The 14,567-nt window shown below is 28.9% G+C and overlaps 4 protein-coding genes across 4 annotated transcripts; 1 reads left to right on the top strand and 3 right to left on the bottom strand.

The window, feature by feature from the left end:
- The first annotated feature begins 232 nt into the window (after positions 1–232).
- Positions 233–6,013, top strand: LOC113792151 (rho GTPase-activating protein 44-like). The gene is given in 7 exon segments (XM_027342057.2): positions 233–1,682; positions 1,684–1,700; positions 1,793–2,487; positions 2,550–2,871; positions 2,924–3,124; positions 3,201–3,274; positions 3,335–6,013. Coding segments are annotated over 7 exon segments (2,604 nt in total). The 5' UTR covers positions 233–1,637; the 3' UTR covers positions 4,585–6,013.
- Positions 5,106–10,295, bottom strand: milt (trafficking kinesin-binding protein milt). The gene is given in 9 exon segments (XM_075823341.1): positions 5,106–5,637; positions 5,690–5,830; positions 5,874–6,162; positions 6,164–7,103; positions 7,161–7,467; positions 7,526–7,642; positions 7,714–7,907; positions 8,654–8,773; positions 9,307–10,295. Coding segments are annotated over 9 exon segments (2,928 nt in total). The 5' UTR covers positions 9,758–10,295; the 3' UTR covers positions 5,106–5,268.
- Positions 10,296–10,752: 457 nt separating this feature from the next.
- Positions 10,753–11,537, bottom strand: LOC113791855 (uncharacterized). The gene has a single exon (XM_027341689.2). The coding sequence runs from the start codon at positions 11,456–11,458 to the stop codon at positions 10,898–10,900; it is 561 nt and encodes a 186-aa protein (XP_027197490.2). The 5' UTR covers positions 11,459–11,537; the 3' UTR covers positions 10,753–10,897.
- Positions 11,538–12,968: 1,431 nt separating this feature from the next.
- Positions 12,969–14,526, bottom strand: LOC113791806 (putative oxidoreductase MexAM1_META1p0182). Its single transcript, XM_027341638.2, has 4 exons — positions 14,411–14,526; positions 13,521–14,307; positions 13,354–13,454; positions 12,969–13,294 (listed from the first exon to the last, which is right to left on the bottom strand). Exons 2-4 carry the CDS (start codon positions 14,112–14,114, stop codon positions 13,063–13,065), a joined length of 927 nt encoding a protein of 308 aa, XP_027197439.2. The 5' UTR covers positions 14,115–14,307; positions 14,411–14,526; the 3' UTR covers positions 12,969–13,062.
- Positions 14,527–14,567: the final 41 nt, after the last annotated feature.

Below are 14,567 nucleotides of genomic sequence, written 5' to 3' on the forward strand. Positions count from 1 at the left end.
TTGATTTCTCTCTTTTTTTTGTTGATGTTGTTTTTCAACACACTGTTGTTATTGATTATTATTTTCGTTTTATTTTGATTTTTTTCGAATTAATTGAAAAATTGAGATCATCATCATTATAATCATCATCTATTTCAATTTCCAAACAAAAAAAAATTTTCAACATCATTTTCGAACGTCATTGTCGAATGATTATGAAAAATTTGTTTCTTTTTTTTTGATTCAGTGATAATCATTCAGTTTTTTTATTCCGAAAAAAACTATTTGAAGAATTTAAGCGATGAGTAATCATCATTTATGATTTTTTTTTCAAAACAAAAATTTTGTCGATATTTGATATTATTGTTTCAACTGTAATCATCTAATAATAATTGATATTGTGAAATTTAATGTTATTGTTGACTATATACGATTGTTATTATTTCGAAACCAAAATATTATTTTACGTTTTTTTTTATAATCTGTGCTCAAGAAAACAAACTGAATGCGGTTACAAAAATTAAATATTTCTTTCATCCATTCATTTGATTCGTTTTCAATCCATTATTTATTCATAATTATCAACTCTAAAAAAAATTAAACATAGTGGCCTTCTGTCCTAAATCATTCGTTCATCATCGATGATCACCACCACCACCACCACCATCATAATAATAATAATAAACTTTGTATGACAATATTTGTGATGATAATTATTGTTTCTCTTTTTTCTCGGTGTCTGTGTTTATAACGTTTGTAATGACTCAATATATTTAGCATCAAGAAAAAAACATATCGACGATATCCGTGATCCATTTTATTTAGTTTGTAGAAAAAAAAACAAATTAAATATTTTATATATGGGCAATATATTATCATACATAACAAATCCAATCATACAGATGTATATATCAAAAATTATAAGGGATAATTTATTATCATCAACATTATTGACTTGTTGATTGTTACTGTTGTCGTTGTTGATATTATTCTCTGTGGTTATATGGTTTTCAGCCATCACCATCATCAATAACTGATGTCATGATTATAATCAACAAGTTGGAATGAATGGGCAAAATCATTTAATCAAATCAATAATTTGTTTAATCATCAATATTTTGGTGGTTACACACAAAATTATTAAATGAAAAAAAAATTCAACCAGTCAATCAATATTCAATGAACAAATATTTTTTTCTGTTTGTGCATTTAACATTCAATCGAATTTGACTTAATCATCCTATGTTTATATGCAAATGGAAAAAACGCCATGACCCATCAATATTGAAACATCGAAAATTTGCTAACTTAATTTTTTTTTAAAAATAAATAATAATTTCCGTTCAATTTATGCTTCAGGTTATATTTTAATTTAAAATTTTTCTCATTACAACTTATTTGTTTGTGCGTGATGTGTGTGTCGATTTTCTTTTATTAATTTTAGGATTTTCCACAATGATCATTGAAAGATGTGAATGACATTTGGATTTTTGATCCATTTACTGTAATAATCATAGTGATGATTATAATGATGATCTGATTACGACGAAAAAAATAACAAACACTTGTGTTTAACAAGAAAAATTTCCCACCCCAATCAATCTATCTTTTTTTCATCGATAAATATCGACGCCCTACAATAATAAGAAGAAAAAAATATGAATCAATTCAACAAGTTTAGAGATTTTGTTCACGGAAATTCCGGTTCTTTCAAAATCAAAGTCAGTATTATTTATTTTCTTCTAAATTGCTTTTTACCAAAATTTGCTAATCCTATTTTTTTAAAATTATTCATATCAATTTAATGAAATAGAAATGATCGGCAAATCTTATCAACCGAAGTGATGAAAGATGAAAAACATATGGAAAATATTAAATCAATATTGACAACAGCCGAAAAAAAATTATCAAATTCTTTAATAAGTCCTCGACGTACTTTAGGTGCTGATCCGGTTGCACCGGAAAAGAAAACGAAAAAATTTCCTAGTACTAGTCTAAATAAATTTTTCAATGAAGCATCTGAAATATTATCTTTATCAAAAAATGATTCGGTATTAGGTAAAACATTGTTAACATGTTCTCAATTGCAGAATGAATTCACACAAATTCTTGCCGAACATGAATCAAACATTGAACAAAATTGTTTAAATCGAATTGAAAAATATCTTGATGAAGATCTACCTTCAATACATCGTACAAAAAAACAATTAACAAAAGCATATGAAGAATTAAAAACAGCACGTTCTAAACATGATTCATTCACTAGAAGTGCTCAACAAAGTTTGGATATACAGAACAAGATTGAAACATTGAAAAAGGATGTAGAATATAGTGAACATAAATTGGAACAATGTCAGGACGCATATGAAATTGAAATCTTTGATTTTCTTGGCAAAGAATTAACAATATCGGAAATTTTTTTCCAATATATTAAATTATTAGAAATCTATCATGAACAAATGTTACAACAAATTCGTCATTACATTCCGGTTTTGGAAGGAGTGTTAAGTAAGTCATTTTTAGAAAAAAAATTACAATCTTTTCAAATAAAATTATTTTATTATGAATAGAGAATACATCACAACGACCAGTGTTTGGTTGTCCATTGGAAGAGCATCTTCGTTCGTCTGGAAGAAAAATTTCTGTTGTGATCGAAAAATGTGTTGAATATCTTTTTCCATTCGTACGCGAAGAAGGATTGTTTCGTATATCCGGTAGTCTTTCCAAAGTTAAACGGATGCGCAATGCATTCAATGCTGGTCGCTTAGAAGCGTTGAGTGAAATGAAAAATGATGCACCTGCTGTTGTTAGTACATTGAAATCCTATCTTCGTGAATTACCTGAACCTTTATTGACATTCCGTCTCTATCCGGATTGGATCGAAGCTTCCAAGTAAGTTTCACAAATCTTATGCTTATTGCACAATTTCAATCCATTTATGCAGAGAATCGGATCAGAATGAACGGTTGAAATCGATATGGACAGTTTGTACAAAGTTACCGGAAGCAAATCGGAACAATCTTTGTTATCTGATGAAATTTCTACATGAATTAACAAAATATTCCGAACTTAATAAAATGTCAAGTCAAAATTTAGCCATTGCTTTGGGTCCAAGTTTACTTTGGTCTGAAAGAGATTCATGCGAGTATGTAGATCATTTAACATTACGATTAGTGAAATTTGAACTTTAATTGAATTTAAACTTTTTTTCTCCCAAACAGTTTAAGCATGTCGAATCATCTGCCGACATTAGTTGAAGCATTGATTACCTATTGTGATTATTTCTTCCCTAATGGTTAGTTTTTCATCGTTTTAAAATAAACAAATTTTAAGAAATTTTTTGCGCTCTATTTAGAATTTCCCGAATTTGCGACAAATTCACCTACTTCTCCGGTACAAACAAACATGATTGATAATTCATCATCATTTAGCGATAATTCTGATGATCAAGATTTTTCTTTGAATGCTACAAAATTTTCTCCAATTTTGAATCATCATCATCATAGTAGCAATGATAAAATCAATCAGCAACTGGTGGATAAGAAGAAAAAACCAGCACCAAAGCCTCCGTCATCAATGACATCATCACAATCATCACTTCAAACAACCAATATTGATCTAAGTCCAACTGGTAGTTTGACATCATCATCAACGAAAATTCGTTCAAAAGTTGCATCATTCAAATTTCAAAAGCCTTCCGCTCTCAATAAGCCTACTCTCACTCAACAAGGAGAAAATATTACCATTAGTAATAGTAATGAAATTTCACAAAATCCGGATCCAATTATAAAAGAATCGAACCGTGAAGAACCAATACCGACTGCAATCTATCTTACCACAAAAGGTACTGTTAGAACTGATGAATCACCCGGAATCTATTTACGAAAATCTCCCGAATCGATGTCAACTTTTCGACCGCAACCACCCATAATGGCGACGACTAAAATCCGTCCAAAATCTGTTTGTGAAAGGCCAATGGTCGCTCCACCAAGTGTTCCACCACGCCCATCATTGACACCAAAACAATCTAAAGCTGAAATCGGACATCAAAACTCGAAATCTCAACTATCATCTAATGATAATATTCAATTGGTCGATAAATACCCAGAACTGAATCATATTGATTCTGAATCCGATGATCAGAATAGCAGATCTTCAAAAGATTTGAGTGATCATAGTATACAGCAAAAAGTTCTCATTGATTTCAAAGATGATTCCAAATCAAATATTGACGAACAACACTCATCAATTTATCCTTCGTTAGAGGCAATGATGGAAAAGAATGATAATGAAAATGAAGAAGAAATTAAAATTCCATTTGAACCGGCATCAACGCCACCGCCGCCACATAGACCTCCACGGACACATTCATCTAATTCGTCAACTGGATCATCATCGAATTTAAGCATGAATGATGGGCGTGATTCAATATTGGATACAACTTCATTTCCATCACTAAAAAAACGACATCAACGATCAGCTTCTTCTTCGATCTCGACTTTGAATAACAACAATAACAATCCTGATATTGATGACAATTCCAAATCGAATCCGAATTCATCCAAAATAACGCAATCAAAAACTGATCATCAAACCTATCTGTGAAAAGAACAAACAAACAAAAATGTTGACATTTATTTCAAACATTCGAATTTATTTTGATTATCAAGTGCCTTTTTTTTGAAAATACTTGAAATCAAAAAAGAAAAAACGATATTTCAGGCGTAAAATTTCTCTTTCATACAAAGTTAAAATTACTTTATTTTTTCTCCTTTATTGTAATGTTATTTACACAGTTTCATTTAACTAAGAAAAAATATCTATAAATCGTTATTGGTCTAGTCTGTTTTTTTTTCATATTACTGTGTTAACCGTATGAATGGCTATAATTCGTTATTATAATAAATATTTGCAATAAATTAAATTAAATTTTAAATTTATGAAAAAATCAATTATATGGTCAAGTTTGAACAAAAATACTGAGCGATCGAACGTAAAAAAGTAAAATTATTTATGGTTATTTACAAAAGAATCAACAAATCCCAACATATTTTGTATGTTTTGTCATGGCATTATCAGTTAGCATTATTTATCATATAAATAAATACTTGAGAATAATGAAAATGTAAAAAAGAAGAATCATAAGTGTATTTTTGTAAATCTATCACAAAAAAAACGAAACAATTTCAAGTTACAAAATAAAAGCATTGAGAAGACTAGCAAACACTACAGAAAATTTGTATTGGGTTTATGAAATAAATTTTGATGAGAAGCTTGAGATTAAAAATTTTATATCAATCCTCCTTTACGGAGATTTCTTAACACAGATAGATTGGTTCGATTTGAAGTTTGTTGTTCACCCTGCGACATTCTTGAAGCACTTGTCGTTTTTGATGATGAAAATTTTTGCCCACGAAAAGATGTAATCGAATCGTTAGCCATTTGAAGTTTCGTAATTATTCGACCACCACCGATGGCGACCGATTGATTTTTATTATTGTTTACACAAGATTTAGGTTCTAATGCAAACAATTTGACAAATTCATTTAAACCACTTATTCGATCAACTTTTGTATCAACAACATTAGCCTTAGATTGATCAATCATCATACTAGAATACTCGTTATTCGTATTTGTTTCCGTCATCGTTAGATTTTCCTATTTCATACAAAATAAACGTTAAACAAAACAAATGAGTTCATTGGTTTACCTTGAATTTTTCTGACGATATTGAAGTGGAAAACAATTTTGATCCGGGATCCACGGAGGACAATTGATCGACTTTCATAATACTTTTTACTTGTTCGACTAAAGATATTTTTTTATGTAATTGATTTAATGAATTTTGTGGGTTTTTATTCTTATGACAAATGCTAGGGATATTTTCATTTAATTTGCAACGATGAGGATTGTTGATAAAATAAGGGATGATGTTTGTCCGTTGATGTGAGAAAATGTTTATCGAATGAAAATTCATTCTTTCCTGTGGATGGCTGTACATCACTAAATGTAGTCGTTACTTCGGTCATTGAATCTTTTGTATGCGATATTGATGTTGTTGTGAATGTAAACACTGAATTTGTTGTCACAAAATTGTTTGAATATAATGAAGTAATTATAATGTCAACATTATCATTGCTTTTAATCCGGTCACTAGCATCTGTCATTGCCGTTGTATTGTCTCATTATCGTTTGTGTGGGAGATGAGTTTGACGATGAAGTTTCCAGTGAGGCTGTAACACATTTTCGATTAATTTCTGCAGTCGCTTGAAGATTTGCCTTTATTCTCGATACATAACGATCTTGATCACCGAAGAGATCATTTAGATTTGGATTGGCCAATCGACGCCATTGATTTAAGATTTGTGAACCTTCTAATGGTTTTATGTAACGAAGTTTGTCGGTTAGAAAAAGATTACGATGATAATGATGATGATGTAATTGGTGATTTGCCGATTTTGTCGTTTTCGACGGCTCTGATTGCGACGATGAAGTGGATGATGAGGGTAATGTCGAAATGGATGATGATTGTTTTGAAGTTGATGAAATCAAACAATTGGAAGCATTCAATGATGATTGCTGTTGAGTAGTGTTTGTGGTGACAGCAGTTATTGAACTTGTCACCGCAATCATAGAAGAACACGGCGAACTGGAATAAAATGAATCATTTGATAATAATGAATCTGGTGTGAAACAATTTCCGGAACAAGAATGTTGATGATGAGAATGATTGAGTTCGTTTTTTGAGGTATTTTCTTCAAATTGAAAGGAATTTTCTAATTCATAGGCCAACGAATCAACATAGGAGAATATTATTGGATCAGATAGCAATTGTTGTTCACGTAATTGTCGACATTCTTCCCGTTTCTCATGAAAAGCTGTAAGTAAATTTTTATGCTTCTCTTTTACATCGATCAATTCGATTGTCAAATCTGTTTGACATTCATGTGCTAGATTCAATGCACCGACTAGTTCTTCTTTTTCCAATGTCAACGTTCGTATCTGTTTCTCCAATTGTTGCACCTGTTTTTTAAGCAATTGAAGTTCCTTTGTAAGATGATTATTTTCATCATTCTTTTTCGTAATATCTTCCTGTAATGATGCTATCTGTTTATTGGTTTGACCTTTGAATCAAGATTAAATTGAATTAAAATTTTAATAGTTTCAAAAACATTACTTACTCAACCGACGAGCACATTCATTTATTAATTGCAATTCTTTTTGTTCTTCATCTTCCAAATCGGATACTTTTGCTTCTTTTTCCACTTTAAGACGACTATTCTCCTCTTCCAGCGAATTAACACGACGTTCAAGTTGATCCAAAATTTGTGATGTATCTTTCTGTGAAATAGAATGTTGACTGGAAATTGATGCATAATTCATATCATTTTCAGAATCATTATCATCGTCGATTTCATCTTCATCTTTGGTAATGTAAAAACGTAATAATTCACTTTTGGATGACACATCATGTTTCAATTGCGTAATCTTTTGCCAAACACATAATTGTTTTAATTTTACACACAAAGATAAATGTTTTACAAACCTTATCCTTGGCAAGAGATAACTCTTTTTCCAGCTCATCGATTCTTTCTGATTGATTTTGATTTTGATCCAATAAAGATTGGCCGATTCGTGCGGCCAATTCGACATCGCGTTCTTTCTATTGTATAGAAAAAAAAACAACAATCTTAAATTAAATAAAAAACAATCGTATCTAAATTTCTTACAAACCTCTTCCAAAAGTTTGGTGAGTACTTCAACATCATTATAAACCTTGGTCATTTGTGTCAGACGCTCACCCGATTGTAAAAATAATTTAAATGTTTCACGTAAAAATGCCGGTCGTAATAAAAAATTTTCATCTAATGGTTGTTCCAGGTCGATCAATGGCGTCTCAATAACAGCCCAATCATTGTTTCTATAACCTGGAAATGAATATAACATGAAAAAAAGAAAAAAAAACATCAATCATTGCTAACTAATAGATATATGAATTGTGAAAGAAAAAGAGTCATATAGCTAAAACAACAAATATACATTTACAGAGAAATACAATCGTAAGAACTTCAATTCAAACAAAATAAACAAGCTAAAATGTTGAAAATCAAATAACAGATATACGAATGGCGCGCAATATTAATCCAGGTTCAAATAGATAAATATCAGATAAATTTATAATAAACGAAAACATATTACTTATATGTTTACGGCAAGTACCACAAAATGATCAAACTTTATAAATAAAAGAGAGAGAGAGAGAGAGAGGAAAAAATGCCTCAAAGATAATTGGCATTAAATTGCTTTAAGCACACTTTTTTCAATAGATATGAATGATTCAAAACAAGCTTGAAGAAAAAACGAATACTTTATGTACTCAACGTCAAATCATTAGGTGTTTATATTGAAGAAAAAACCGATGATCATGTGAATGACAGTTTTTTTTCATTATAAATATCTATCGAAGGTAATCCAATAAAGTGTCATCATAATTATCATCACAAGATCATTCAATATTTTTATTTATTAGCTTTCTCTATTCGTTTTTCTTTTCTATTTTGTTCATTTATATATAGAAGTCAAACTAAAAGTCGAGTCGACTCGACATGATATCATCATAAATAAAAATAAAATCCAAAATCACCGTAAATGAAGAATATTAAAATACACTTACCTTGAAATTCTGTAATTGTGTCAATACGTAGCTTATATTTTGGTACTGAATGTGAATATGATGAATTTAATAGTGAAATCAATTCTACTTCGTCATTAGCCACCAGATGATTGTTCGAATCTGAATGAACATTTTGAAAAAAATCAACAAACATTGAAAGAAAAAATAATTAATTGGTTGATCTGAGGAACTTTACATTTTATTATAAAAAAGAGAGATAAATCTTGATAATTGATTGATCAATCGATTGATCGATCAATTAATCAATCACTCAGCCAAATATATGAAAACAAAGAGAAATAGTTATACAATGCTATCGATAATTATTATTCAAAAGAAATGATGATTGCAATCGAATGGAGTGAAAAAAAAAGATAAAAAAAGAAATGTGGATGATTGATCATAATTGAAATAAACAGAAAATCAAATAAGCAAAAACAAAAAATTATAAAAACATGTTGACTTGGAAATAGAAATTGATAAAAATATGTCATAAATGATCATAAGACAAAGATGAATATAGTGGCCATTGTAATAATAAAATAAAACATTTATAAAATTAAAATTTGGAGAAAATCAGATATGAATCTGTCTATCAAATTAAATATATGTAGGCGAATGCAAAGTAAAACAACAATTTTTTTCATATTTACCGGTTTTCTTTGTTGTTGTAGAGAATTGTTGTTGTTGATTATTTTCTTGGTGATGAGAATGGCAAGTTTGACTAGATGAATTAGTTGGATGATTCTTTTTCAACAACAACGATGATAATGAAGCATCATTTTTGCTCAAGGCTTCCAATGATGTTGTTGTCGTAATCGATGATTTGATTACATCGTTATTACTGTAAACATTGTCTGTCGTTGTTGTTATTGATGATGATGGTAATTTTTTAGCATCAGAAATCGATAATGATGTTGAACAAATGAACCCTGTTTGTTGTGTATTAACATTTCTATCAGTCAAATCATCAGCTGTAATTTTGAATGCAGCAGTATCCTCAAGATAATGAGATCCAGTCAATTTTTGGCAATTCGTTTCATCATCCAATGATGATTTTTCAATATCTAAATGATGAAAATTTCGATTCAAATCATGTTGCATATGATCAAATTTTGATGACGATAATGATTGATGATTACTACAATCGTTCGAAGAATGATCACTCGATGAAAACTCCAGTTTGGATTATTTTGTTTTAGCAGTTCTTGTCTTATCTTAAGAATAATAATGATGAAAAATTGAATTGTCTTTCGATAGACAGTAAAAACAAAAACAAGAAAAAACAATAAGGAAATTAGATAACAAAACACAACAACAGAAAACAAAAATTCAACATAATCATGTAGAGAGAAAAAAATATGGTTTTTTCAATTGAAATTTTTTTCTTTCTTTCTTGCTGATGATAACAATGATAATTGAAAATGGTTACTATCACATTGTCAACAAATGGCATTGTCCACTGGGGTATACAGTATAGAAAATTTCAATTTTGATCAAAAAGATGATGTGATTGTTTCATTATGTATTCTATTTGTTGTTTGTTTTAATTTTTTTCTCGTCAAGAAATCACGATTCATGAATTGGTGAATTGAAATAAATTTTACAAATTTCAATGATAACGGTGATGGTGATAATGATGATGATGATGATGATGAAATAAAAAAAACAACATTGTGATGATGATTTTTTTCTACATTTTTAGTATTGGGAAAAAAAATCATACATCATCATTATGTTGATTTTTCACATCAAATTTTGTTGATGACTGGTTTGTTTTGTTTTTTTTTCAAAATATTCTTTTGTTTTCAATTCTTTCACAATGTAGACATGATGATCATCATCATCATGATAATTGACATTTTTTTCAATGTTAAATAACCATTACATTTCATAAATAAACACAAAATTGATTTTACCGCATTGACTCGCAATAATAATGAATTCAATGACTTTGTTTTTATTCGAATGAATACATTTACGAATGATATATCTGTGTGAGTGTATCATCATTCCGCTACAACTGTCATCTATCGAATTTTATCGAAAATGAAAAAATGATAATTTTTTTTTGAAAATTAAATTTTCGTTAGATGGCGTTCAATGTAACTGTTTTCTTATTATTCAAAAATTATATAGACAAATAGCAACATTCGAAAATTATAATATCATTAAAAGGATATTATTGTTGTTATTTGGTCTAACATTCATTTTAGAAACATAAGTGTTTTCCTTTCTTTTTTTTTATTGTTTCATCAAAATTGCTCCATTGCCCATTTTTTCTAATAATTTCATTCGGTCCATTTCAAATTCTTGTTGAAATTGTTCATAACTTTTTTTTCGAGATTTGAACACCTGACCTGGATCACTTGGTGCTTCCATTTCATATCCATCAACTATTTCTTCCGGTGCTGGACAACGACGTTTTCTTTCGGTTGTTTTTTCCGATTTTTGTGTTGCTGATGTTGATGTTGATGTTGGTTTTTTTGTTGTTTCTTTCATTTTCGATGATGGATTTGTCGGTGTAAGATCAAGATAGATGGTAAATACACAGCAAATAGCAATAACAAGTGACATCAATGCCATGAGTAAAAGCATTGCAACCACTGCTGAATTTGTTATTGATAGTTTTTCTTTATCAGTAGTAGAATTAGATATTGCAGTTGAATTAGATATTGTTGTTGAATTATGTATTGTTGTTGAATTAGATAATTGAAAAAATTCAAAATTTTCATTCAGATTTGAACTTGAATTTGTATAATTCCAACTTAAAGCATAAGGAGCTTGCAAAAGCGTTTCATTCATTTGTTAACAACGGAAATGATCAATTTTTGACAAAAAATAAAATATGCCAAACCAGTCGTTCAAATAAAACAAATTACAAATAAAAAATTAATTTGAAAAAAAATGATTGATTTTATTTACATTCTTGAATTGTTTATTCAATCACTAATTTATTCAATTAAATCAATTAAATTATAATATTCTTTATTAGCTTCCTGAAAATGACATTCATATATGACATACTTTTTGGTTACTATAATTGTCGTTTTTTTATTCGATTCTTGGAATTTAAATTTCAAAAAAAAGTTCATTTTACCAACTTTTAAAATTAACAGTAATTTTCAACAACAAAGAAAAACTATATGACAATAATAATGATCAAGACAAAAATAGAAAAAAAAAGAACAGATTCATCGATTTTTATCGCTTTTGCTTGCGTGATAACTGTTCATTGATATCAAAATAATCATTATTATCATTATCAAGAAGAATTTCATTTTTTTTCTCATTTCATTTCTTTTCTCTTTTTTTTGGCTACCATAACAAAAAAAAATGACTGACTGTTTCCAAGTTGCAAAAGTTCCAACATGAACGAATATGCATGGACCTAATTTGATAATTGTTTCATGTGATCTTCTTCTATTTTGTTCGATTCATTCCGAAGAAGAACGAAAAAAAAATATCAAAAAAAAGGAAATGATCAATCGAAATAAGAATAATTGATGGAAGAAAAAAATATGAATGAAACACACAAATTATAAGAATAATTATTCTTCCGTTTATATCATTATGATGATTTTATGGTTTTTTTTGATGTTGTTGGTACGATTTTTGAACAAACAAACAAACGAGAATAATTTATTGTATTTAGAATAAATATTGAAATGAAAAGAAAGAATATCTCTAATTATAATCGATATTTACGATATTTTTTACCAGATGATTATAATGACTTTGTTGAAACATTAAAAATTTTTTTTAAAGAAATGTATTTCAATCGATATTATTTAGTATTTGTTTTATCTTAGTGTTTGACTTCTTTTTTTGTCAACACATTAACCAAATAAATGATTCATCAAATCAATAATTTGTTGTTGTTGTTGTTGATCATGGAATCTTTTGAATGACTAATATAAAAAAAAGCAGGGACTATCGTGATTATCATTATCATTTCTTTTTCTTTCATATTTATTATTTTATTGAATGAATAAATATGAAAAACCATTTTCTTTGTTGTTGTAGCTGTTGGTTGTTGGTTTTTTTTTTTTGGTTTGGAATCAAGAATCAAAAAAAAAAAAACAGAAAAAAAGAAATTATTGTTTGTCTATATGCGTGTGTGTGTGTGATATGGTTCAATAATATACACGCACCATTTTTAGGTCCGCACCCGAATCTATTGATTAAAAACTAATCATTATTTTCAATGTTTGATTTCATAGAATATGAAGTTTTTGTGTAGTAGGTGTAGTTATCATGGATAGTAGCGGTGTGCGAACCTGGCGTCAAGAAAAAAATCATTTAGCAAACAAAATTTATTTCTAAGATCTAAATAAAATATTTTAATCATTTGGACAAATTTTCATAATGATTCGGTCATTAAAATCAATTGACAAATTCTTTTCTTTTTAAAGTTCCTTAAAATTTGATGCCAACAATGATCCTGTATCGCTAACAATAATCGAGCCAGTTATATTATGAGCATCATCCGATGCTAAAAATGAAGCTAGATTAGCAATTTCAATTGGTTGTGGTAAGAATTTAAGTAAAGTCATTTCTTTAAACTGTTCCTCTTGTTCTGAATAAGTTGTAGCCGACATTCCCAGTGAACGTAGAAAACCGGTGCAAACAGGTCCAGGGCTAAAATATTGTCATTTGATAAAATATAAAATTATATTTCATAATAATATTTCACATACTTGATTGAATTAACTCGAACACCCTTTTTTCCCAATTCTTTTGCCACTGTTTTGGTAATCATATCCAAAGCTGCTTTTGATGAACTATAAATAATATTATACTTGATACAAAATTGATTCAAATTATGAATATTTTTATTTTTATTTTTAAACAATGAAATTCTTACCGGAAACATGGATACAATACTTGAAATATTGATGATATTACCTTTGGATTCTTCCAAATGTGATGCAGCTAATTGACATAAATGAAGAACAGCACGAACATTTAGCCCATACACTTGATCAAAAGCTTCCATTAGTTTGTCATCATTTAAATTATTATGCGGTGTAGAAAAACCTGCACTATTTACAAGAAAATCTAATCGTCCATATTTCGTAATTGTTCCATCAATTAATTCAGCTGGTAAAGATGGATCAAGAAGATTGCCAACAATCTGTAATGGTTGATTACCACTTTCAGTTTCAATTTGTTCGGCTACCAAATTCAAAGCTGATGCATCACGACCAGTGATTACAACTTGTGCACCATATTGTGCAAATTGTAAGGCAATTGCAGCACCGATTCCTGAACTCGAACCAGTAACGAGAGCAACTTTACCACTGAAATCATACTTTTTTCCATTTGATGAAGACATTTTTTCGTTTTTCTCTGTTTGATGATAAATTGTTTGCCAAGTTTTCTTAATATAAATTCTTATATTCGATGTTGTTGAAGTAATGGTGTTGGAAAATATGAATAATGTTTTGAAAAAAATCATTTGTTCATTTTTGTATGTTCACCTGGCCTGTATTTTTTATAATGGTAACTGGGAATAGTGATAATTTGGCAGGCGAAAAAAAATCAATCGTTGTCAAGTTACGGAGACGGTCGGCAACATAACCCTGGTTTTATTTTATTTCATTTTTTTAGCCCGGTCTAATCCAATCCATTTAAATACATTGATTATGATACTGAAAAAAAGAATTTTTTACATTATTATTATTATTATTACATTACAATTATCATCATCATCATTCAAAATGATAATGGATATATTATTATATTGTATTGTACCTAAAGAATTGTATTATCCATTTGACAAACAAACAAACAAAATACAAGAATGAAAACGAAAACGAAAACTTTTCTCTCTCTTTCTGTTTTTTTTGTGGACATGACTTTTTCTATATTTCCATATGTATGAAAACTATCTATCTATTCATTTTAATAT

This window comes from Dermatophagoides pteronyssinus, unplaced genomic scaffold (assembly GCF_027571235.1).
Source record: "Dermatophagoides pteronyssinus isolate colony J.1.1.1.1 unplaced genomic scaffold, Derpt_VIB-CSIC_2022.12 sq0026, whole genome shotgun sequence".
Lineage (NCBI taxonomy): Eukaryota > Metazoa > Arthropoda > Arachnida > Sarcoptiformes > Pyroglyphidae > Dermatophagoides > Dermatophagoides pteronyssinus.